Genomic DNA, 24,609 nt, shown 5'->3' with positions numbered 1-24,609 from the left:
GCACGAGCATACTGCGCGTCACCGCTCGCTGATCTCCGGAAGAGAGAGCCGGGCAAATATTTAAACACGTGCGTACACACAAAGAACGGGCATAAACGATGCTTTTAGCTGTTCCTTACTATATGCATTCAGAATATTACAATACAGCAACAGTTTAACATTTAATGTTGTGACCCGTGTCCTTCATAAGTTAAGCGACTACAAGAAGCGTCTGGGTTTATAGGCTGGGAAACCACTTGACCAGGCTGCGAGACTAGCTAGACCAGAAGGCTGGTTATCAGTGAAACATATAAAACATTTTAAACAAGCAAACCACCATGACACAGGACAAAACAATTGAAATAACCACAACTGTCTGTGTTCAGTAACAAAAATGTATTTTGAAGAATCTCACCATTTGACAAGCACCAAAGACTCTCTCTATGCAAAGTACCTGTGGAGCGTGTCTTACAAACATAATGTCAAAACATTAACATAGTGTAAAGAAGCACAAAATATGCATGTCAAAAATACATTCTGGTACCAAATAAAGAAAAATCACATTCTTAAAGCAGACTTTGAATTATTAATGCAAAGTTGCGTGAAACATCCCTGGTTACATGTGCATATATTTCTTTAATAAGCAACTTAAAGCCATGCAGACATTTGATTAACAAAACCAAATAAATATAACTATATAGGGCCATCAAATCTAAGCATTACTATAAGCACTTAATTTAAGAACTTAAGACAAACAAGATATGTGAGCCTTTTCAGAGGAAAGCTTGCTTGAGGACTACTGGATAATTGCAGTGTTTATATATACATAATACATAGATATTTTGTACAGAAGGATAGAAGAGCTCCTTCAAAAGAAAAAAAATCTGTAGTTTTGTCCATCTACCAGAAAATGTTTAAAAGTATATTTTGAAGTACCTGTTGAGGTGAGGTTATTTTTTCTTTTCTTTTTTTACTTTTCCAAGTAGGTTGTATAGTAATACTGATAAAGCCCACCAGATGGCACTTTGAGTCAACTACTAACACACCAACACCAGGGTAAACAATCTAAAAAACCCTCAAAACTTAATCCACTCAATTGGACTTTTCAACACTTTTTAACACCAAGTCCGCTGCATCCATTGTGATAGGACTGACCAAATATGTAAAAACTAAAAAGGCCACTTTTTTTAAAGGCAGAAATATATAGAAGGCTACTTGAGATTTAAATTATGACATTTTATGGCTGATTCATTTAATTGCAAGTTTTATTCCATGTTGATCACTGTGAAGTCATAATGAGCCAAATAAATCAGTCAACCTAAACTAAAGTCAAACAGCAAGAATAACACTGATAGCATTATACCGGTGGCCAACATGTAAATCCTGAATATAAAATGATGAGACATGGGCATTTACAGACAGAGATGGGGGAAGGAGCAGAGAGAGAGAGAGAGAGAGAGAGAGCAGGATGAGGAATTAACAGATGGAGGCATGGACTCTGAGGTACAGACTATGAGGGCGTCTTGTAAACATGAGAGTACATTTATGACACAGACTTGATTTTTCAAGACAGGAGGGAAACAGGTGCATGTTTCAACCTGTGTAAGCACTCTTAAATGGGTAAAATACACAAAGCTCAGTCTCGTTAGAACTAAGCCTGTTCACAAATGAATTATTGTAAGCACCAGCATTTCGACTGCCATTCTGGAAGCGAATAGATAATATTGCTCAGAAATGCTGCATAGCATATTTAAAAAACCAAAAACCCTGTATAATATTAGTTGTGCAAGAGCTGTTGCTCAAACTGCTTCACCCTTAAGCTGCCTTTGTGAGCATGTGCAGAAACTGACTGTGGGAGTGTGAGAATTACGGGAAACAAAGAGTGTGAAAAAGAGGTTGAGTGGACCTGACAGACAGGTTTATCTCTGAATCAGTATTGTGGGAAAACTCTACCTAACATCTCTCCCAAAAATTCAATGAAACATTAAATCTCTCAATCAAAAAGTATTGTTCTTCATGTCTGTTTATAATCAAGCATTCCTTCTTGTTCAACTTCGGAAACTAGTTTAACTTTATCTGTTTTAGTTACATTTGCAACACAACTGAAACCTCCTGGGCTGTCAAATTAGTCACTTCAATCTCTATAACACCAAGGCCACTTCACATTTACACACAAACTGAATAATTAAACCAGTTTACAAGAGCACCCTTAAATAGCGAAAATCACTTTTACCTCATTGATATCAATATGGTTAAGGGGACAAAATAAAGCTATTAAAATGTGCCTGAGGTTGCAAACATCTTCAAACAAAAACATCCATCAATAAGTTATTAAAACGTTTTAAGTGTGCTTGGCACCACAAAAAAAGAAAAGAAAAAAAAAGAAACACCAATCTAAAGTGTCAAAAACCTCCACAGGCAAGCAGATACACTCCAACACATACTCACAAACTGTCTGATCACCATTTTTCATAGTTGAACCGATACAAGCAGTGACACGCTTTTGATACCTCCTCAAACGCAATCAATTGTGAAATATATATATATATAAAAATAACAAAAATAATAAGGCATTCCACTGTGAAAAATAATAAAAGTTAAATCCCACACAAATAACATCAAGATATCTCGGCTAATCGCTGCAAAAGCCCAGAGAACCCAGCTGCATGCTGGGATAGATCAGCTACTCTGTCCACCATTTCTTGCGTAGCAGGGACTGAAGGATAATTCTGGGCTGCACCCTTGGTCGCCACGACAACGGCCTTTAGAGCTTGGCAGAGGCGTCCACTGGAAGTGGTGACCTGAGGAGACAAATAGCAATTGTGTGTAAATGTGTTTAAATAATGTCACCTGTTTATAATTAGCACATTGCTGGAAACTGACCAGTCAACATGTTTACCAACAGCTTGTTCATTTCCCGGACTGTTCTTGTTGACTATTGCCCTTGGGTTATCAACCATGACTCACAATTTGACTTGTCACGGCATGAATCATTAAGTACATTCACTTGTAATCAAGAATTTGTACAATAACATATAAACAAAACCTCTAATAACATTTCTAACCAGAGTATCCATGTTCTAACCTTTGCTCTGAGGTCTGAAGAGCTGAGAAGCCGTGCAAGTGTGTCTCCAATAAAGACAAGTTTGTGTGCAGTCACGATGAGACTTTTCCCTCTGGAAACAAAGACTCGGGGTGGTTGGTTCCCTTGGACACTTGTGAACAGGGAGTCGATGGCATCGGCCAGGCAAGAAAGATGAGAGAGACTTTGGGAGGAATAGAAGGAGAGCAGCTCTGAATCTTCCAAAGTCAGAGAGACTTGAGGTGAAGGAGTCAACTGCAGAGAAACAGAGAATAAGATCATTTATTTATACACACAATATACTGTAAATAAAGATATAGAACAGATACTAGCGCCCTATAAAATATCTAAAAATGCATATTTAGAGGTCTACAGCATAGTTGCAAGTATGTTAATCTCAGAGCAGTCCTCTTAAACTCTATAAAGTTTCATTAGGCCTAGTTGAAAATCATTCAGAGTAGCTTATCTATGAAAGGGTTCGGTTGGGTGTTGAATTTTTGAAGTCTAAGATTTTTAAAAGAACTTATGTACTCTCACCAAGGGAGCACTTATTTGATACAAAATACAGTAAAAACAGTAATATTGTGAAACATTAATACAATTTAAAATAACAGTTTTCTATCTGAATATATTTTCAAATGTAATTTATTCCTTCGGAGAAGTAGCTGTTAAAAATTCAGCTTTGCCAAAAGTCTTCAGTCACATGATCCTTCAGAAATCATTCTAATATGCTGATTTGGTGCTCAAGTAATATTTTTCTAATTATTATCACAGTTGTGCTGCCAAATACTTTTGTGAAGAAACTGATACACTTTTTCAGGATTCTTCAATTATTTTTAGTAACAATACTGTCCTTTTTGATTAATTGAACGCATCCTTGGTGAATAAAATTAATAAAAAATAAAAAAACTAATTAATATCTTACTGACAACAAACTTTTGAATGAAAGTGCATTTATGAGGTACTATTGAGACAGAAGTTTAATCCAAATCAGTCAGCAATAGCGTCAGTAGGCAGTGACCATGTTTTGTGACTTTGGCATTCAACATGCAAATATTTTCCTCCCAAAATTGTTATGATGATGCATTTCAGTGTGTTTGTGGGATGTTATTTGTAGTTTAGACCCATATTCTGTTTTTAGGTATAATTTTAAGTATTATTATAGTGTCGCAATTTCTCTACAGTGGCTCTTTGAGTGTTTAAAATGCAATCCTCTTGGTGAAAGATACAAAAAACTGCTAAATGTATTACAACAGACAAAGATGTCACTCCGAAATGTATAATCCACTGACAACATAATAGCCAGGATGCAAAAACACCTTCTGTATGACTGACCCTTAGTGTGTGTGTGTGTGTGTGTGTGTGTGTGTGTTTTGTGGGCATAACTGTGAACTGAGAAAATCACAAAGACTTACTTTATTATCAGTTGTGGTGATAAGCTGTGAAGAACTGTGCTCTGTAAGGATGTCTGGTGGAGGCTCTGGCTTCCCCTAATTCAGAACAACAAATTTTTTTAAATGTCTGCAAAAAGAGAACTGCAGACCACAAAAATGTTTCAACAAAGGCGACTACAGGCACCAACACATGAACAGAGTGAAAAGAGAAGTAAATGTCTGACTGAATGAACAAGACAGAAAGATAAATTGAGAGAAAAAGTTCACTGATGTTATTGTTCCAAATTGTATTTGACAAGTGCAATTTTTGAAACCCTCTGCCTGATGAGCACTTGTGCTCATACTTACTTGTTGAATAAAATTTGGAGCAATAACATCAGTGTTTGGACATTTGTTTCCAGCATTATATCCATACGTACTCTACAATTTCTCTATAAAACAGGTGTCTAACCTGCAGTTTGACGTATCCCACACTATCACCTACAGGATATGAAGGCAGCGGAGTAGGAGTTAGACCGATTCCTGCATACTCATTCCCTTGTTCTTCATCCTCCATCCTTCCCACAGTAGGGGCTAAAGGAACTGGTGCCGAGGGCAATGGGAAAGCTGTGGGTGGCGGAGGCGGCAGTGGTCGTTCCTGGATCCAGCTGCCCTTCCGTGACCCCATGTCCCCTGAGATCGGTTTGACCTCCGCCACTGGCAAAGCAGGTAGAGGTCTCCGGGACAGAGACTCCTGAGAAGGTAGACGAGGTCGCGCTTGACTCTGTAAAAGGGAAGCAGAGTCTTCAAGAGCGCAGCGGACCATCGTGAGCAGACCATCAGCTGGAGGGGCCGTACCGCACACAGAGAGGGCAGGCAGCAGGTCAGAGAGACGGGACCAAAGCTGCTGGAGAACTGGAGGAACATCACCAACATGGCCAGCCTTCCAGACGGAAAGGATCTCAGCCAATGCCGTGGCGAGGTCTCGGGAGGGGGTGGTGGTGAGAGAGGTGGAGGTCAGAGCGGATTGAACGAGAGCAGAGAGAGACGCCTTCCACTGGAAGTCCCCGGAGCCGGTGCTTGATACAGACAAACGCCGTGTTGGGATTTCCAAAGTGAGGGCAGGCATGTCGTAGATGCCTCCGTCAGCTTCTGACACATCCTCAGAGGTTAAGTCTTGCTTTCTTGGACTGGAAATCGAATAGCTACGTCCATTTCCAGCGGTTTCTGCAGTTAAACCCTCGCTCGCCTCCATGGGTAAACCAGGAAGACTGGGAACACTGTACACATCCTCATCCTCTGCATCTCCAGCCACAGCAGCTGATCCCAGAATATTGTAGGTTTGCTGCTGATGGTCAGAAGAGGTATTCAGGGCCAGAGTGGGAACATCATAAATCTGAAAGAATTGAGAGACGACAACATAGTTACGAGTTTGGATCTCAAACTCCCTTCACTTATGCACTATAGTGATCATAAATGCCATTGTGTCTTAATGCAGTAATCATGCTGTTTCTTTAACTGTTGTGTGGGAACACAAAGTATTGGCTACTGATCAACTTAAGGCTGGAATACACTACACAGATTTTTTAACAGATTTTAAAACACTAGGCATCATACACTTGCAGACTTTGTAAATGATTACAGAGAATAGCTGGGCATCATTCACTAAATGACTGAGGATCACACACTAACAGACTATCAAGTCATTTCGAGTTTCAAAACCAGCTTAAAATATCAAACATGTCTGGTATCCTCTAACTGGACCGAATTATAGTGTGAAGTTAAATCACAGTATATGTGCCCTTCATACACTACGCGATTTTATGTGAAATCTATCAACTGGCTGCCCATAATCTGTAGACTGGCTCTGACTTTCAGCAGCTAATGTCGACTCCTCCAGACTGCAATCAGCACAAAAAAACTGGGCAAAATTTGTGTTGTGTATTCCAGCCTTTAGTATATCTAACAGTGCACAGTTTAATGACCTTGGAGTGTCTCTTGTGTGTCGCCGCTATCAATATGTAACTAGAGCCTCTGTAAGACTAATTTGCCATGTGAAAGGTTCCATTTTGACACTGACTAGCAACAATATCTATTTATTGGTTGCTATAAATTTATATGGTTGCTACATTTTTATTTACAGTTGATTCTCTGTGTAAAGCACAAAAATCCACTGCTGAGCATTCAATAGGGATTAATAGGAAAAATGGATAGAGGATAGAAAGATTGTGGGTGGAGGGCTGAAGAGAGCCACATGGGTCTGGCTGATCAGCCCAGGCCAACAGGCAGCTGTGACTTGTGTGAACAAGACAAAAAGTATTAGATGGGATTAGCTCATAGCAGAAATAAAGGTGTGGTTTTAAAAACAAAGAAATAGGAGAGGAGTGAGAAAAATGAGAAACACAGAACAGGAAAAACAGTGAAGTAAAAACAGCAAGAGGAGAGATTATGTGTAAATGTAATGAAAAAAAACGAAGATCCGCACACCTCAAAATATAGGCTACACAAAGCTCACAACAGACAGAGGCCACAAATAGACTATAGTGCAAGAAGTGCAATGTGCAGCAAAAATATAGAGATACATAAATGTGCAAAACCTCTTATATTTAAAAGTAGATTAATAATCTGTCATTATTTACTCACCCTTACAATGAAAATAGTCCCCTGCACTGAAGCTCAAGTCTTATTTACATTAATGTACAATACCGTTCAAAATGTTTGGGTTAGCAAGATTTAAAAAAAGAAAAGAAATAACGGTAGGCTACTCACTCAGACTCGTCGCCAGGAGGATTATTATACCGGTAGCCTAATAAACATGAATGCACTCCGCTATCTTTTAACACATCTCCGGCTTCTTCACGCAAAAGAAAAACTCTTCATGAAGCGCAGTGAAATTCAACTATGTGGCGTTTCCTGATGGATCGAGGTTGTTCGTTAACTTCATTTTATACGTGCAATTCACACGAGCTCTAAGCGCATGCGAGACTTCTGCGAGTAGTCAAACTTTATTAATGAAACAGAAAATCAGAGGGAATAATTTCTTTAATGTATTGTTTTTTTTTTTTTTACCGGTTGGCCGGTCACACGGCTTTCATAGTTTTCAGTTACGTGACTGGTGCGGAGACCTGGAGTGTTATTTAATTTTTTTATTTAGTTTTATTAATTTTTTGATTTTGAATTAGTTTTATTTTTAAACTTTCAGATTCAACCCATGTTCTCAAGCAGTGAAAAGTAGAGGACACTGACAACGCGCTGACAGACAGGACCGAGCAGGTAATATTTAATATGAAACAAAGTCTCAACTTTAAAATTTGGTCAGTCAAAGAAAATTACCCCCCCCACCACCACCCCCCACCCCCCACGGTGAAACCGATATTACCGGTGTTGTCACAAGTCGATTAACCGGTGGGAGAATATTATCACCGTCACATCTCTAGTTTGGACTACTTTTATGGTGCTTTTTGACTCTTTTTGGAACTCGACCCACCTTCATTTTCACTGTATGGACAAAAGCAGAATCAACTCTTGATTCTGGAGAGTCCCTAACATTTCCTTTTGTGTTTAAATTCTTACCTCGGAAGCCTGGTCAGTGTGTAGGGGTAGAGCACGAGGTGTGTTATAGATCCCATCCTCCTCCTCAGAAGGCATAGCAGAAACTGGATGTTGCCACCTATTAGTGGGTGGTGTATCATATACCTGAAGAAACAAGGATAAGCATTCAAAATCTCATTGGTGATCTCTACCATTTCTGCAGAACTACAATTGCATTCCTACTTCCAAACAAGTTCTCATTTATCTCACCTCCTCACTGAGTTTCTCATCCTGAGAACTTGCACTCTCCCTCTTGGTCACCATTTCACTGACCTTCTTCATCTCTTCTGCTTGCGTGTGTCCCTTTTTATTTCCATGCCTCTCTGCCTCCAACATGTTTGTCAGTGGGGGTGCAGGTTGAGCCTGAAGAACAGGTTTAGTGGGTGGAATTGAGTTAGACTGTGGTGAATCCTTCCTGGTAACACTTCTAACAGGAGGTGCTGGCGGAGGGGGTTTGCGGCCAAGGTTTGGGGACCCTGGTACTCCGGACTTTACCATCCTGGCGAGTAGAGGGGAATCTCTGAGGACACCCTGGGCCAGTTTTCCTCGACCAGCAGGAGGAGTTGAAGTAGTACCCTTCTGGGATCCTCGGGCAGAAGGAGGTGTTTGCTTAAGATTTTGGCCTGGTGTTGAGGCACCAGACACTCCTACAGTTCCAGCAGAGTGTTTGCGCTCAGATTGAGGGGTCCTTGATATGGCTCCCCCAGGCGGGGTTGGGGTTTGGTACATTCCTGGGGCATCCTGGCCAGTCTTATTCTGAGAAGGACTAATGGAAGAAGTCAAGCTGCTTTTGGGTGCAATCCCATCCGCAAGTCTTGAAGTCATTCCCGGTACGCACTGTCCTGCCACTGGGGTACCACTTGTAGGAGTCTGATACAAATTCTCACTGGTCAACACAGTGACAGCTGGTCTAGGCACCAAATAGCATCCATCAGAATGCCCAGCCCCTGCTTCTCGTGGACTTAAATATCTTGCCTCCTCTGCTGTTTCTGCTGCAGACCTGGGAACAGCACTTGGAGTCAGGTACACTGAGTCTGATGCCAGTGCACCTTGTGATCTGTGTTGTGCTGCCAGTGGTGCAGGCGAGGTGGGTGTCTGGTAGAGGGTGCCTGACTCACCACTCCGTCCTCTAAGTGAGGGTGAACGGGGTCGTCCCGCCACACCCACATCCCCCCAGTCCGGACGAGGCCTGGTTCCAGAACTAGAATGCGATCGGGGTCTTCCTGCATCAGAGTGACGTAGCTCTTCAGACCTGATTGAAGACGGAGCAGCCCCAGGGCTCTGGTACACTCCTTCAGCTAAGCTGGGTGGTGAGAGATACACCCCATCTGAATCTTCAGCGCTCAATCCATTTACCCTGCACTGCTGGCTAGACGATAGATGGACAGAGTCCACACTAGGAGCCCGTCTGGGATCTGTACCTGCACTCAAAGCGGGAGTAGGAGCAGTTTGGAGGAGGCGTAATCGGTTGGCAGGGGCAATGCCTTGGCGGCCATGTAAAGAGCAAAGCCACCACCCTGGTCCGCCGTCCTGCTCCTGGTCTAGAACCATCAAGATATCACCTTTGCGGAATGCCAACTCCTCAGGACTTTCAGCGGCATTGTCAAAAAGAGCCTTTGCGAGCACCGTCTACAAGAAAATAAAAAAAAAACAAGACAATATTAGGAGGAGGAGGATCCAAAAGCTTTAAATAAAACATACCAAGACATAAATCACCTCTTCAGCACTTGCTTATTTCCTAGTCTAGCTTTCTAATAAACCTGACATTGTACTCTATGAATATTTTTGGCTCTGTGACAAATATTGCTTATGCTCTTCTGTTATAAGTTGCTTTAAGTAAAAGTGTCTTTTAAAGGCTTAAATGCAAATGCAACAAAAGCAGCAAAACATAATAAAATTCTGCTTAAAAAAAGAAGAGAGAAAGAGAGAAAAAAGGCATTTACATGGTCCTCTGATGGGAATGGGGAAGGACAGCGATGGTGCAGTAGAAACGCTAGATTTCACTAGACTGCTAGCAACAATGTAATTCAATTTTTGTTTAAATTCGATGTTCTCAGTTAAAATGAATTTATTTTAGCCTTCAGCTGACTCTACTTCTGTAGCATTAGAGCCCCATTGTGTTAGTAAGGGAAGTAAAAAAAAAAAAAAAGGATACAACATAGAGGATCTAATCTGGCCACTTCCACCAGGTTCTTCAACCTGTGTAGCAGGAATCCAGTGGGCATAAATCAATTTGTTTTCCCATTAACAGAACTAGCACATCATCACGGCAACAAATGAGTCTCACAGTTGACACAAACATAAAAAAAACGCTATTATACAAATATAGCTTAGACTAAGTAGTACATAGCAATGAAATTGCTGACCTAAATTCTTGGCATACATAAAACCTACAGAAGAACTGCTCCTTTAAAAGCATCTGAATAAGGGCAGCACATATAAGCTGTACAGTTCGAGTGACGTTATGAATGTAATGGGTTGGCCTTAAGGTCTTTTGTATTCAGAACACAACGCTACTGCCTTCATGGGTAAATCAATATTGATAGAGAGAATGCATAAGTAAGGGCAGAGGTCTGTGATTATGGGAGAGAGAGAATTAGTGATTAAGGGAAAGAGGCGCTGAGTTGATGATAATGAGGAAGACTCTTGGGGGAGGGGCTCAACATCTGTCCCCCTGTTTTAGGTCCTTTTGTCACCCCAGTCTATACCTCTAAATTTCCCTTTCATTCTTTCATTCCCCCCAGGGGATGTGGTGCTCTGAGGCAAGCTGAGCTCCAGTTCCCCCTCCTCCATACTAGCCATGGATATGAATATTACGGATGGGACAGCAAAGACCTTTACAGTGGCAACTTACACACTTACCGAAAGGGACATGATTGAAGCTGGTTCTCCACAGTTTTTGGATGTTAATTCCACATGGGCTCTCCACAGAAGATGTATCCCATTTACATGTGCACTGTGTGACTCATCTGCATGTTTTGCAGATCTGGTTTTCCATTAACCTGAGCTGTGCAGTGGGGGTAAATACGATGGCCTTTATTTCCAGAAAGATCAATTTCTCAAAACCATGATCGTTGTCCCTTGCAGTCTGTGACTTTCATCACATCTTGACAGTTGCTGCACATATGAACCTGGAGGATCAAAACAAACATTTTATTGTTAAATCATAATAAGATAGTAGTAATACAGAATTTACTTTGTTAAACCCTTAAGAAACAGTCAGCTGGAATGGTGAAACTAGTCAGACCAGTCTTGGGGCTCCACTAGAGGAGTTCAGACAGATAAAGATCTTATTTCATGGGAATTTGGCAGTTAACATTTTTAAGTACAGCTGCAATTTGGTATTTAAATATGCCCATCACAATTAGATGGATGATTAAGGGGCTATATATATGACATCATAAATTAGTAATTATGGGTTAATATAGGATGAGACATATGTTCTCTATTTGTTCATTAAAGTTTTACATATAGCCTACTATATGTTTATTAGGATTACCATACTTCTAATTCTGAATTTAAAGGAATGAAATAAACAAATAAAATCACTTCAGCAGATGTGGCACAACAGCCTAAACGCAAAGACACTGGCCTATTGTTTTTACGAAATAAAAAAAGACGAATTATATTCATGCTTTCCAAGCCTATTTCAAGTCTTTTAAAATGCACTAGGCTGCATCAGAAAAAAAATCACAGAACTAAGCCACGTTTCGTTTTCCATCCAAGACATCTCAAGGTTTCTTTCATGCAGTAGAACCCCAATGAGACAAACAGAGGTCTAAAAGAGCGGAAAAATAAAATAAATAAAACAAGGAAAAGCTCCCATTCCCCGCATAAACCCGTGCCGAAGGCATTAGACATATGAATAGCGGTTTTTCAAAATACAGGATGCATTTATTTCAGTCACAAAGACGCAAACAAGCGGCGTTTTACCCAGTGTAAATGTTAACTTAATGAGCAATGCTCGTCTTACCGTTCACATGTCTGGAAATAGCATTTGGAAATACACAAATAGAGTCAAACCTCGCAAATCATATCTTCTCAAAAGGCTACAATGCACGGCTGTTGTTTTTCTTTTCTTTCTTTAGGGATACACCACGTCTCGCTCCGCCAGGCTTCGCCCTACCCTGGCCTTCTTGGTTTTGAATTACAGTTGAGCGCATATGCTCGCTCCCCCCTCGTTGTGCCCGACAGCGCGCGAGTGCTACAGTGCGTCACGCCCTCTAGTGGAAGACCATCTATCTATCTATCTATCTATCTATCTATCTATCTATCTATCTATCTATCTATCTATCTATCTATCTATGGTCTTGTTATTTTTGTCCACTTATGGACATTTTAAAATGCTTCTGAAGGTTGCAGCTGCGCCTCTAATGTAGGCAAAGCTTACGACCATATTCATATTAAACGAGTATAAATCTCTTTCTAACTAGACATCTTAAGAATTTCCTCTTATAGATTCCTCAGGAGGCTTCTGTCAAAAAAAGTGTTCTGCATAAGCTGGTATTGCATTACCTCAAAATAAAAAGTCACATTTTTGTTGTTATTATGTATTTGAGTTTACCTTTAGTGGCTGGGCATCAGCATACATGCTGTGATTCAACAATAGGCTGAGCGACTGTTCAAGGACATTAAGAAGAAGAAGAAAAAAGGCCATGGGAGATTAACGCTTATGAATGTACTTTTAGTTTTTGTGTTTATAGAAAAATGTCCATAAAAGTGAAATATATATATCTTTTTTTTTTTTTTTTTTTTTTTAAAGAGTGGTTGTGGTAGTTAGATTATCTTGACTGAACATGTTCAGAATATTAACTGAGCAGTTCCATACGGTATTTCGTAGGCTAATCCCATGGTATCCACAGTATCCCCATTACCAAGATCATGCTTTAGTCAAAACTTATGTATACAGCTAACAAGAGGAATTAAGAACAGGAACTACATGCTGAACAAACACAAAGCTTTGTTATAGAACAAAATGAAAGGGTAACTGCAAGGTAGGCTTATTTGATAGTGATGTTTACGTGTGTGTTGCCCTCACAAAACTGAACTTTTCTCTTCAACTCTAACCCTACACTCATATTTTTATTAAAGGTGCACTAAGAAGAAGAGTCTCTGCAGTGATAAAGGGACAGGTGCAAATGCAAAACCATGGGGCACACGATTTCTAAAAGCTCCGATTTTATAAATCTTATGCAATCTAGCCTACCATATAAATTTATCCAGAGATTTTGTTTAAGTTTACTTGAATTGAACTAAAATGTTTTACTCATATATTACGTCACCTTTATTTATAAAGCGCTTTTACATTACAGATTTTTTGATAAAAAGCTTTTCAGTGATACCAGGAAAACTGTTAATTTCAGCAGTAGGCTATACAGCAGCTCAAAAAAAATAAAAATAAAATAGTGTCATTGTTCAGCTGAAGTTCAGTGGTGATACAGTTCCGTTGTAAAAAATGATCAATTATTAAATTTGTATAAAACAGATATCATCATGCAGCTCAGTTCAGTTCTCATCCAACAGTGTCAGTGCAGTCAAATCAATTATGTTGTTAAAAATAAACTGTAAGAATAGCCTATTACGCATAAGAGAATGGGTAATCATACCTTTGAATAATGCAATGGACTATTTTACTGTATATCCGCAAGCTCACAGCGTATCTTCCACCGGAGGGCGCTTGAGGGCTCAGAAAATGTAATGTAAAAGAAAATATCGGCAAGGCATTTAAAAGTCTAGATTTTTTTTCTGTTACATTTGCACTAAAATTTATAGTTATTTATTTATTCCGCTGATTACAACTTTTAATACCTGGCAAACAAATGAAAATCTGCCCAATCAATCTTTATAAAATTACATATAAGAAGAATATAGGCTACAGTAATCACAATGATCTGTGATTGGTCCGTCCTGACCAGCGCTGTAAAAAGTAGCAGATACCATATAACAACCTAATCTCCAAGCTAGCACCGTTTATCACCGCCATTTGTCGGACAAAAACACGCAATCTACTAGTTGATCATTTCTACGGCAATGACGTAGGAGGGAGGCGTTGACCATTATCACTCTTGCAAAAGTGCCAACAGAACAACAGACCTTCTCAGCGCGCAGGTAATGCTTTATTTCTGTTTATTAAGCTATACTTTTATTAATCACAATTTATCAAGTTCTAAAGGTTTAAAATAACTTCATTTGATTCGCTCTTGGCTTAGCTTAACCACGCGGTGTTGTGCAGTTATCTCTGTTTGAGTAACGTTAACTTTAAGCAGGATAACCTGCTGGTTTCTGAAATAAGTCACAGAAACATCTTCTCACCTCACATTCTTGGCAAGGAATGTAATCGTTTTATTAATGTTAAAGGAAAACTGTTTTGTGTACCTCTGTCTTTTACCCTACATGATGACCTTTAGCCCACTGTCCTACTAAGAGCTGTAAGTAATAATTACCAATTATTATGCTGACTATCTTTCTGTATGTCTGTCTCAAGGCAATGTTGAAGGCTGTAACCAGGTGCCTTTGGTCAAATTCTGTTGCTGGCAGAAGAATGCTGTCCCATCATATATCACCAAATTTGTCAGGAAAGGTTGCTATAGTAACTGCATCCACAGATGGGTATGATGCTTGATATCCAATCTTAGCCCACTCTTCTTTAGTTTCAGACCCTTAAAATAAAAGAGCTTTCATAGGAAAAAAATAATAATAACTGCTGGTAATAACTGCTAGTAAAGCTTATTAATATAAATAATGTAAAAATATATTTGTCAATACTTACTTGCATAACATACTGACAGACCCTTGCACTGACCGTTCTTCTCAGGATTGGGCTCGCAGCCGCAGAGGCCTTGGGTCAGAGGGGAGCGCATGTGGTTGTGAGCAGTCGACGTCAAACCAACGTTGACAAGGCGGTTTTACTCCTGCGCAGCAAAAATATACAAGTAATAGGTACAACATGCAATGTGGGGAAGGCAGAAGACAGAGAGAAGCTCATTAACATGGTGAGGAGGGTTTTTTTTGTCAAATATATTTAGGGAATTATGTGCTGAAAGGAGTAAACCTCCAAAAAAGTTTAAAAAGATTTGCAAATGTATAATATACTTTGGCAACAAATGTTAAAGTCACCATGAAATCAAAATTTACTTCTTTTTTTTTTCAATGGAATATTGCATTTATAATAAATGATTTATCCTTGCACAATGCACATAATTATTTTTCTTTAATTCATGTGCCCTCGTAATCTTTAATCAAAGTAACTTCCCCACCCTCTTGCAGCGACATCTCTTCTCTGATGATGCGTTTACTGGCGTGAGGGCGGGACAACCTGTCACTCACATGACATCACTGCAGTAACAAACCACAATGACCCAAAAATCCAATCAATTCCCAATGTACAAAATCAAGTCCCACCCTACAATTTGTTTCTTGTTCGAGAAGCAGTTTCACTTGCATATGTCACAATAGAGAAGAAAAGACCATCGCAACTTACGTTTCATGGCGACTTTAAATGTTGCTGTTTACTTCGTTTATTGCAGACAGTCGAGCAGTGTGGCGGTGTGGACATACTGGTGTCTAATGCAGCAGTGAACCCATTTTTTGGGAACATATTAGAATCCACCGAAGAAGTCTGGGACAAAGTATGACAAAGTTATTAAACCTTAGTAAAAGAAAATAAGCACAAAAAAAAAACAAAAAAACAGTAGTGTCCGTAGTAGTGTACATATTTTATTAATATAATATATAACGTATTATAATATCTAAATTTTACTGACATTTTATTGACATTTGCTTTATATCTGCAGATACTTGGAGTGAATGTGAAGGCTTCTTTCCTTCTCATAAAACAAGTCGTGCCTCACATGGAGAAAAGAGGGTGAGAGACAAGTTAAAATAGGGCGGAAAGAGGAAGAAACAGAAGTATTACAAAATAAACTATGTCTGTGAATACGCTTTCATTTTCAGAGGTGGGTCAGTTGTCATTGTCTCTTCAGTCGCAGGATACCAGCCAATGCAAGTATGAAGACCTATAAGTTTAATGATGCAACAGCCATGTCAATTCACTGATAATAACACTGTTGTTTGTAGACGTTTATCATCTGTTACTTGTTTCGCAGTAGTTGAGAGTTCCCCTTTATGTCATTCTTCAACTCTTAGGGTCTGGGCCCCTATAGTGTGAGTAAGACCGCCCTGCTTGGTTTAACCCGAGCGCTTGCTCCTGATCTCGCCCAGAGTAACATCCGGGTCAACTGTGTCGCCCCTGGTATCATCAAGACACGCTTCAGCGCCGCTGTAAGTATTTCCTACACTTCTTTTTTGATTGCTTTCACTTTCAGAGCTTCTGAGAGACTCATCTTTTTGTCTAATTATAATTTGACAGAGGAGACATCAGTTATAGTCTTTACAACGTTCAGCTGTATAACCCTTTGCTTCTGTTCTTCTGTAGCTGTGGGAAAATGAGGGTGTGCTGGAAGAGTTCTTGAAACAGACGAGCATAAAAAGGTCTGTGCATTTGCTGTCAAGGCAATTAAATTGTTTTAAACCTAGCAGTGTAAGTGGAGCTTGAATAATCATACCTATGGGTCACAGGACACGTTTACTTAGACTTCAATGTTTAAGATTTGCATTACCGCACGAGTAGGAGAATTAACTGAATGGTGACACCAGAATTATGCAACAAAAATATTACATATTTAAAGGGATAGTTCACCCAAAAATTTAAATTAGCCCTTGAAATACTCTCCCTCAAGTCATCCTAGGTGTATATGACATTCTTCTTTCAGATTAATACAATCGGAGTTATATTAAAAAATGTCCTGGCTCTTCCAAGATTTATAATGGCAATGAATGGCTGTTTCTGTTTTGAAGTCCATAAAAGTGCATCTATCCATCATAAACGAACTCCACACGGCTCCGGGGGTTAATTAAGGCCTTTTGAAGCGTTCGTGTAAGAAAAATATTAATATTTTAATTACAAAGTAAAATTCTAGCTTCCGGCCAAATGACCATACGCAGTCTACTTGCGCCTAAAGCGCAACTTATGCAACTAGTGACTTCGGAAGTAGCGTAGCGCGTCATGGCGTAGCGTAAATATCAGCAGTACGTCACATTACTCGCATAAGTTGCGCTTTAGACTTAAGTGGAATCCATGTGTTCGTTTGGCCGGAAGCTACTGTTAATTATTTTACTTTATAAAGTTTTAAACATGGATATTTTTCTTACACAAACGCATCGCTTCACTTCAGAAGGCCTTTATTAACCCCCGGAGCCATGTGGAGTTCGTTTATGATGGATAGATGCACTTTTATGGACTTCAAAACAGAAACAGCCATTCACTGCCATTATAAATCTGGGAAGAGCCAGGACATTTTTTAATATAACTCAGATTGTATCCGTCTGAAAGAAGAATGTCATATACACCTCGGATGGCTTGAGGGCGAGTAAATCATGGGCTAATTGTAATATTTGGGTGAACTATCCCTTTAATATTCTGCACCACTCGTCTCTTTAATAGGTAAAGTCTATGATTACCTGTAAGACTTGTAGACTTGCAGCAGTTTTCCAAAAAATTGCTTCCTTTTCATAAGCTTTTATACATCTCTTACGTTCTGGTTCAGGTAACCTGATTCGTATGTTATGCCTTGATTTCTTAGACTCGGGGAGCCAGAGGATATAGGTGGCGTGATTGCGTTCCTCTGCTCAGACGAAGCCTCGTACATCACCGGAGAGACCATCACTGTAACTGGAGGCATGAACTGCAGACTGTAAGAGGACTGGCATAGAGGCAGTAAAACAGTTATGTATTTGCACGTAAGAGGGAAACCTACTAATTCAGTGACACATTTGTAACAGTTGATGAAGAAATGCAATATACATTTAAAAAATTGCAATAAAATGATTTTTGCTAATTTTTTCCATTTATTTAGTCATTTCAATGTATTACTTGGGATTCTTACATCTTTCAATCAGTGAATTTGCATGACTTTTCCAGTCACTGGGAATCACTGATATTAAATGGCTTTTTTTTTTTTTAAAGATAAAAAAATTACATTAAAGATTAGCCTAATAAACAATTTTTGCTTGGCATAGACAGAACTACGGATTTTTTCTGATATTTCCAAGTTTTCTATGACAGTGAACACCCTGTTTAGAATGATCAATTTCCTTCAAAGAGTACAAAACAGATCAAGTACTAAATAAAATTCTTTATTTTAATATATTCATAACATCATCATCCAACATGATACCAACAGATACATACATTAAAAATAAAAAAAGGTTATAATTATAAATGTCCACACTTCTTTAAAAAAAAAAAAAAAAGCAGGTATGCTTCCTTGGTTACAAACATACAACACAGTAATGACCTTCTGTCTCTTCATAAAATATAAAATTTGTACGATCTGTAACAACAAAAACTGCAGCATCCAAGTCTTTAAGGAAGAATGATGTCCCCATGCAACTGCATCAGTGTCTGTTTCCAGGAGACAAAGGGGGACAAAACACAGGATTCCAGAACTCCCGGAGAGTGGGCACATATGTACCATTCTTTGTTTTGAAATACTTCTGATTGAATACCTGACAGGAAATTTACAGGAAAAAAGGCGCGAAGTCACAAAAACAATAAATCAGACTGAAACGACCACAGTTCACACACAAATTACACCTAGCCCTAGACCCAAAGGTTTTGGAAACAAGTCTTCTTAAAAGGCCTTTTTGGTTGAAGATAATTTACATAATATACATGAATTTTCTGCAAATGACATTCAAACCGAACCAACTATATTTTGAACACTATATAGGGCCACATACACACTGCAAAGTTTTGAGGATGAAAACCACTTTTACATCATTTTGTGGTGTCTGTGAGCTTGCCATAGTTCCCAATGTCCCAATAACTGAAAACGTAATATTGTCTGGCAACTGTTTAAAAACCATTGTCATGTGTTGTATGCACATAAAGTTGCAACTTAGAAACATCTCTCAGTATTGTATCGCAGGGCTGGTGGGAGCAACTAAGGAGTAGAGACAGATTTAAGAGAGACACATACTTCCTTCTCTGTGATTTGCTAACACCACTCCTGGAGAAGAGACACACATTGCAGACTTGCTTTCAGAGTCTAAAAGAGAGCGAAGTCACAGCATTAACTAATTGCTCAGTATGGTCTTGTACAACACTACATGGATTTAATTGTGATAACCAAACTCGTTTTGTGTACAGAACACAAAAAAAAGCACTCAGAAGAGTGACAACTGTATTTAACTGCAGTGTGTACGTGGCCACAGGAACTATAAATACTGTACAACTTTCTTGAGAAGCTCTGGACATTGAATTAAATAACTGAACCTTCACTCTACTCACTGTATCTACATAACATAAAACGAAAAGGTGGAGTTACAAACCTTTCTCTTCACACTGCCTGTTGTGTCATCATCAGAATCATCTATAATGTCATCCGATGACTTCACTGAGGGAGATGGTGTTTCTTCAACAGACGGAAAAACAAAAGTTAGACCTCTGGCACACAAAAACCTAAATGAAACACATGAAATTAATCAAATTTGTAGTCACCTGGAATGCCGATTGGAAGACGCACAAGTGGAACACACGGAGAGTATGCAGAAGTTCTTAAAAAAACAAGCAATTTAGACAAGAATGAATCAGACACAACATATTTTTTTCATAATTTTATAATTAATATAATTTTAATAAATAAATTCTTACAACTTTTTGACTGAATAAGTCAGGTGTTTTTCAGGTGTTGAACTCAACTCAATAAATTTCCTTTTCCGCAGCTCAGAGACACTGTTTCCCCCTCTGTCTTTTAAAGTAACCGGGCTTGGAGACCTTTTAATTTCCTGCTCATCAGACGGATGATTCAGGCGGACAGGAAGATTGGCATTGCTGATGTTTAATCTGGGGAGAACGACTCTTAGTTGACGCGTCACGCAGGAAATGCGGAGTGCTTCTTCCTGTGACTCGATGGCCTTTGAGTTTCTATTAGCGGAATATTTTCTGGTAACATCAACTCTTTCTTCATTTCCGTTCTTGACTTCAGTCTTTTTGGGTCTGTTTGCACTCACATCACTCCCCTCCATATCATCTTTGCTGCCCTCTTCCTCCTCCTCTTCTACTTCACTGCCAGATGACTGACTGATCACTGTGACCAACATATTCCCGACAAAACAGTCCTCTTCTGGATCCTTTTCCAAAATCTGTTTTCTTAGTTTGCTCCTGGTATTTCTGGGCATCTCTGAAGTTGATTCGACTTCTTGTCCTAAACTGGATGCTTCTTTCTCATTGTTTTTTGGGAGATCGTCATTGGAAATGGACCCAATCACAGGTGTGACCTGTAACTGGGCTTCATGTGCTGTTCTGCGAGTAACTCTGGCTGTTGGCAGGGTCAGATTTGAGACTCTGTTGGATGTGGGAGTGGATTCGGATTGTACAGTCTGTAGCACTCTACCCGAAAGAGGGAGGGAAAGAGAAGTCAGGATCAAGTCACCAGTGGATGACAGAAGAGATGCTGAAACAAAGAAAAAGAAATTACAATAAAGATATTGGGAGGCAAAAAAAGTAGACAGAGTACATGTATATTTAATCTTGTACTTCTTGATATGCAATTACTTGATCATTTCAGCTCCCAGACATACTTGAGCCGAGGTGTCCGAGGCATCTTTCATGCTGCAGCAGAGTCCTGATGAGCTGGGGCTGCGAGGCAGAGCGCGCACACTCCTCCAGAACAGCAGGGGCACCACTGAGCCAAGAGACTGTCTGAAACAGACAGCACAGTGAGCAGAAACAAAATACTGGCCATGACCCAAATGGCACCATCAGCACTTGCAGTCAGTGCTTCACCAAGCTTAAGGGACCTAGTCAGCAAGTGCGAACTTGAATATTTCACTTCACTTCTTTACTTTGGGAAATTATTATAAGCAAATACAGTGTAAAGGACCATACTTACAACTCACACTTGAATATCTTTTTTATTAAACATTAAGTAATACATAAAACATTACAAAATTTAACAAAAAAAAACAAAACTCACATATAACATTTGTGATAACATCTTTAAGTAGTGCAAGAAAGTATTTCCTCCTTTCCAAATATTTTAGACAATTTTATAATTCCTCTCTGGAACAACATTAAAGGCTTAGAATGCACAATTTTCGAGAAAATATTTTTTTTCTTTATTATATGCCATGATGTTAGCACTAAAGGTTATTTTCATGGCATGAACAAGTTTAAAATACAGTAACAAACAATTAACTCTTACAGCACTGTAAGAAAAAAAAAAATCTGATTTTCTAAAAATGAAAAATGAGGTTATTGTCCTGAACTATATGGTGAATTATACCTGAGCAAGATCTGGAACAGGTAATAGCTTGTCCACTCGGATTATAAACTCCCACATTAGCTTCTCTAGACTGGCTACATAGTTTCCTCCATAGTGAAGATGGAATTCCTCCTGGAGTCAAAGACAAAATGTCAGCGTGCATAAATCAGAGGAAGCATTAACTCAATTTTTCAGGCATTTACAAAATTTTAAAAAACATTGATGGATTATTTACAACTACCTTCTGTCATTAATAGAACAAAATTTAACCTTGTGCTTTTTTTGGATATTAACTTTTACGCAGTGTGTAATAGCTGTTTGTGAATGTAAAAGGTCTGCAAAGTTTTAAAGATCAAAGTGCATGATAAATGGAGTCTCCCAAAAGAAATAACTGATTCTTGAACTAATTCAATTCTTGATCGAACCTGTTTTAGACATTGTGAGATGATGCTGTAATGTATATGACAAAATAAAAATGTTTTTTGACCTTGGATGCATGTAAACCTGTTGTAGGAGACCTCCAAAACAAAATTAGGAGCCTTTAAAATAGCATAATTGGGGTACTTTAAAGCACCCTCATAAAAATATATGCGGTGGGAAATGCGAGTGAGGTTTTGAGGAGCTTTTTTTTTTTTTTTTTTGCTTTACCTTGAAGAATTGTTTTCTGGCTGCTGCGTTCTTTAGGAGAGAGTGCACCAGGGTTTTGAAGTTGTCCTTAGCTTCCTCCACCTTTTGATCCTTCCTCTGAGGATAAAAGAATGTACATCACTTGCTGATGCATCGAACCATTGTGAAACAACATGCAAGAACAATCATTTAAACTTCTAAAGAAGCTAGATGAGACAGAGTAAAACTAGAAAAACAAGATGAGACAAACAAGCAAGGAAAAAGACAGCACCAATGTCTGGGCCAAACTCACCCTTCCATTGGGAATGGAGGAAGCTTCCAGCTTGCACAGCTCCTCGAGAACATGCTGAGCATCAGGAGTGTCGGATCGACGAAGCTCCTCTAAGATCATCTCCAGATTAACAAGGTAAGAATCAAAGAAATGTCCTTATTATTTGCAAACTAAAAAAATCGTAGAAAACAAGCTTTAAATATAGGACCAAAAGCTACTTCCCCGAACCACACTTAGCTTAAACAGTAATAGACCATGTACAATGCATGTGTGTACATGACTGAGATGATATTATATAAAAAAGGATCAGCTGTTGGTTTACTTTTTTTTTGTTTTGTTTCAAATGTAACAGTACTTTTTAGTAATCTTACCAGTGCCCGCAAACCCATTGTTAGCCTGGCCCGATGTCTGTATTGGAGCAACCCAGGTACAGTCTCACAGAGTGTTGTTACGATCTCCTCCAGTTTACCATAATACACTACATCCCTCTTCAGCATCACCTTCCACATGGCTGCGGACATTAGCCGCAGTGGTGGAGCTAAAAGCTGCAGAGCTGACAGGGGTAGAGGTGTATCTGTTGAAAAAAGACCTGAAACAATTATAACAAGCAAACCGTACTGAATCTCAGTGTTATATATGTGTGTGTGTGTGTGTGTGTGTCTTAAATTTTTCAATTCACACCTGTCTATATAATGTGTAGCCTTTATAAATATATAGATATGAGCTAAAATGACATTAAAATAAAATTTGTTTTAAAATACGGTAACAAAATAGTCTTAAAAAGTACAGCATGTCAATGCTTAAAATGTAAACTACCAACACAGACATTTTATGATTAAATTACAGCTATGACATGCTCATCTAACGGTATATATTTTGACACATTAGCTGGAACTAAATGTTAATAGGACATTTCTTGCATCTAATGACAACAAATGCACGAACATTAAACATAAAATCGATTACTCTTTTATTAGTAGATTATTACGAGCTACAATGCAGACCCACCTTCATCCATCGAGTTGATCGCTATTTTCGTTGCCCTGTCCGTCCTGAAACCAAACAACTCGGATGTTTTGCAAATCTCTAATTTGATTTCTAAAAAAAAATTAAAATCCTTTATATATGTTAGCATAAACGGTCATCTACAATATTCAGAGGGTAAAGGACAATTGAACAATACTGTGATAAAGGTAAGGCTTTTTCGTCATATGATCTATATTTACAGACAATACATGACTCATACGGAAATAATGCAAGTCGCAGCAAGAATCTACTTCACGCGCCAAAGTGACGAAATACTGTTTCCGGTGTGAAATACGCCAAGATGAGAGCTGTTAAACAGAAAAAAACATAGCTGAACATAGTAACGTTAGTCACAAATGTTTGTAGGCAGCCTTTTTTTATTGGAATGATATTACAATTCTTTACAATGTGCAATACTTTATTTTATTTTTAATCAAAGTTATGCCCATGTTTCTTTGCTTTTTTTTCCAGTAAGACGTGTAGTTCCGTCTGTTGTTTTGGCTGTCAAAATAAAAGTCTTCCCAGTTCAAGTATTGTGAATTAAAATAGATCGATGCTCCCACCACAATGTAGCACTAGGTTTGTTCACTGACTTTAATTAAATGCATTAACATCCACAGAATAACTACAAGTAGACATTCGCTATAAAAAACAATTTGGTCATGTAAAAACCTCAGGTTTCAAAAGAGCAGATTTTAAAGGGGTGGTATAATGCCCTTTTCATAAGATGTAAAATGAGTCTTTGATGTCCCCAGAGTGTATATGATGTTTTAGCTCAAAATACCCCACAGATATTTTTATAGGCTATAGCATGTTAAAATTGTCACTTTTTGAGGGTGAGCAAATACACACCGTTTTTGTGTCTGTCCCTTTAAATGCAAATGAGCTACTGCTCCCGGCACAGAGGGCGGAGCTTCAATAGCTCCTGTTCTTTTACCTCACACAGACATGCACTGAAAATTTCAAAAACTTTTAGCCTTTCATGTTCAAACCTGAGTCAGACAATGATGGTGAGACTCAAGAAGAAGTGACAACATATAATGCAACAGGACACTCCCGAATGGTTAGTTGATGAATTTAAGTAGCTTATGTGTAGTTATCTTCTAGTCATTGATTAGCATATTCTGTCATGATAATCTATAAATCGTGTTCCGGGGGCGGGGTTTATGTAAATTTTAGGGTTTGTGATGCCACTAACCCGGGAGGAATGTCGGATAGTCCCTACCAGCCGTTTGTTGTAGTCCTTAAAAGCAATTTCTTTAAAATAAAAGATCTCCCTTTGCTTTGAACTTTGAGCTTTGTAACTTTGCAGATGTTGTTTATGCTCAAACAGCA

At 38.8% G+C, this 24,609-nt stretch overlaps 3 protein-coding genes across 8 annotated transcripts; 1 reads left to right on the top strand and 2 right to left on the bottom strand.

The window, feature by feature from the left end:
• Nucleotides 1-360: 360 nt before the first annotated feature.
• Nucleotides 361-12,189, bottom strand: efs (embryonal Fyn-associated substrate). 2 transcript variants are annotated; one of them, XM_084107712.1, is made up of 8 exons: nucleotides 11,999-12,189; nucleotides 10,888-11,156; nucleotides 8,236-9,654; nucleotides 8,008-8,130; nucleotides 4,907-5,830; nucleotides 4,477-4,551; nucleotides 3,065-3,316; nucleotides 361-2,780 (listed from the first exon to the last, which is right to left on the bottom strand). In XM_084107712.1, exons 2-8 carry the CDS (start codon nucleotides 10,897-10,899, stop codon nucleotides 2,598-2,600), a joined length of 2,988 nt encoding a protein of 995 aa, XP_083963838.1. In that variant the 5' UTR covers nucleotides 10,900-11,156; nucleotides 11,999-12,189; the 3' UTR covers nucleotides 361-2,597. The 2 variants fall into 2 exon arrangements, with proteins under 2 accessions (XP_083963838.1, XP_083963839.1); XM_084107713.1 differs by having other exon boundaries at nucleotides 12,049-12,189.
• Nucleotides 12,190-13,956: 1,767 nt separating this feature from the next.
• On the top strand, nucleotides 13,957-17,921 carry dhrs4 (dehydrogenase/reductase (SDR family) member 4). Its single transcript, XM_084107745.1, has 9 exons — nucleotides 13,957-14,133; nucleotides 14,510-14,634; nucleotides 14,840-15,017; nucleotides 15,552-15,653; nucleotides 15,819-15,889; nucleotides 15,979-16,030; nucleotides 16,171-16,305; nucleotides 16,460-16,515; nucleotides 17,667-17,921. The coding sequence occupies exons 2-9, from the start codon at nucleotides 14,513-14,515 to the stop codon at nucleotides 17,779-17,781; spliced, it is 831 nt and encodes a 276-aa protein (XP_083963871.1). The 5' UTR covers nucleotides 13,957-14,133; nucleotides 14,510-14,512; the 3' UTR covers nucleotides 17,782-17,921.
• A 277-nt stretch (nucleotides 17,922-18,198) lies between these two features.
• tinf2 (TERF1 (TRF1)-interacting nuclear factor 2) lies at nucleotides 18,199-23,562 on the bottom strand. Of its 5 annotated transcripts, none has more exons than XM_084107723.1 (11): nucleotides 23,257-23,543; nucleotides 22,620-22,822; nucleotides 22,270-22,368; nucleotides 21,999-22,094; nucleotides 21,372-21,482; nucleotides 20,668-20,788; nucleotides 19,739-20,540; nucleotides 19,586-19,641; nucleotides 19,417-19,499; nucleotides 19,065-19,133; nucleotides 18,199-18,591 (listed from the first exon to the last, which is right to left on the bottom strand). In XM_084107723.1, exons 1-10 carry the CDS (start codon nucleotides 23,381-23,383, stop codon nucleotides 19,083-19,085), a joined length of 1,749 nt encoding a protein of 582 aa, XP_083963849.1. In that variant the 5' UTR covers nucleotides 23,384-23,543; the 3' UTR covers nucleotides 18,199-18,591; nucleotides 19,065-19,082. The 5 variants fall into 5 exon arrangements, with proteins under 5 accessions (XP_083963849.1, XP_083963850.1, XP_083963848.1 ...); XM_084107724.1 differs by having other exon boundaries at nucleotides 19,787-20,540; nucleotides 23,257-23,540; XM_084107722.1 differs by lacking the exon at nucleotides 19,065-19,133 and having other exon boundaries at nucleotides 19,787-20,540; nucleotides 23,257-23,562.
• Nucleotides 23,563-24,609: the final 1,047 nt, after the last annotated feature.

Source organism: Abramis brama, assembly GCF_963993115.1.
Source record: "Abramis brama genome assembly, chromosome: 3".
Lineage (NCBI taxonomy): Eukaryota > Metazoa > Chordata > Actinopteri > Cypriniformes > Leuciscidae > Abramis > Abramis brama.
Note: the sequence above shows the minus strand (reverse complement) of the source record. Positions and strands in the feature narration are given on the sequence as shown.

Coding starts and splice junctions, on each gene's coding strand:
- dhrs4 (XM_084107745.1), top strand. CDS start 14,513: ATGTTGAAGGCTGTAACCAGGTGCCTTTGGTCAAATTCTGTTGCTGGC. Junction 14,635..14,839: donor GTAACTGCATCCACAGATGG/GTATGATGCTTG, acceptor CGTTCTTCTCAG/GATTGGGCTCGCAGCCGCAG. Junction 15,018..15,551: donor GAGAGAAGCTCATTAACATG/GTGAGGAGGGTT, acceptor CGTTTATTGCAG/ACAGTCGAGCAGTGTGGCGG.
- efs (XM_084107712.1), bottom strand. Junction 3,317..4,476: donor TCACCACAACTGATAATAAA/GTAAGTCTTTGT, acceptor GTTTCTCTGCAG/TTGACTCCTTCACCTCAAGT. Junction 2,781..3,064: donor CTTCAGACCTCAGAGCAAAG/GTTAGAACATGG, acceptor TTGTCTCCTCAG/GTCACCACTTCCAGTGGACG.
- tinf2 (XM_084107720.1), bottom strand. CDS start 23,383: ATGCTAACATATATAAAGGATTTTAATTTTTTTTTAGAAATCAAATTA. Junction 22,823..23,256: donor GATCAACTCGATGGATGAAG/GTGGGTCTGCAT, acceptor TTTTTTCAACAG/ATACACCTCTACCCCTGTCA. Junction 20,789..21,371: donor CTGTTCCAGATCTTGCTCAG/GTATAATTCACC, acceptor TGTCTGTTTCAG/ACAGTCTCTTGGCTCAGTGG.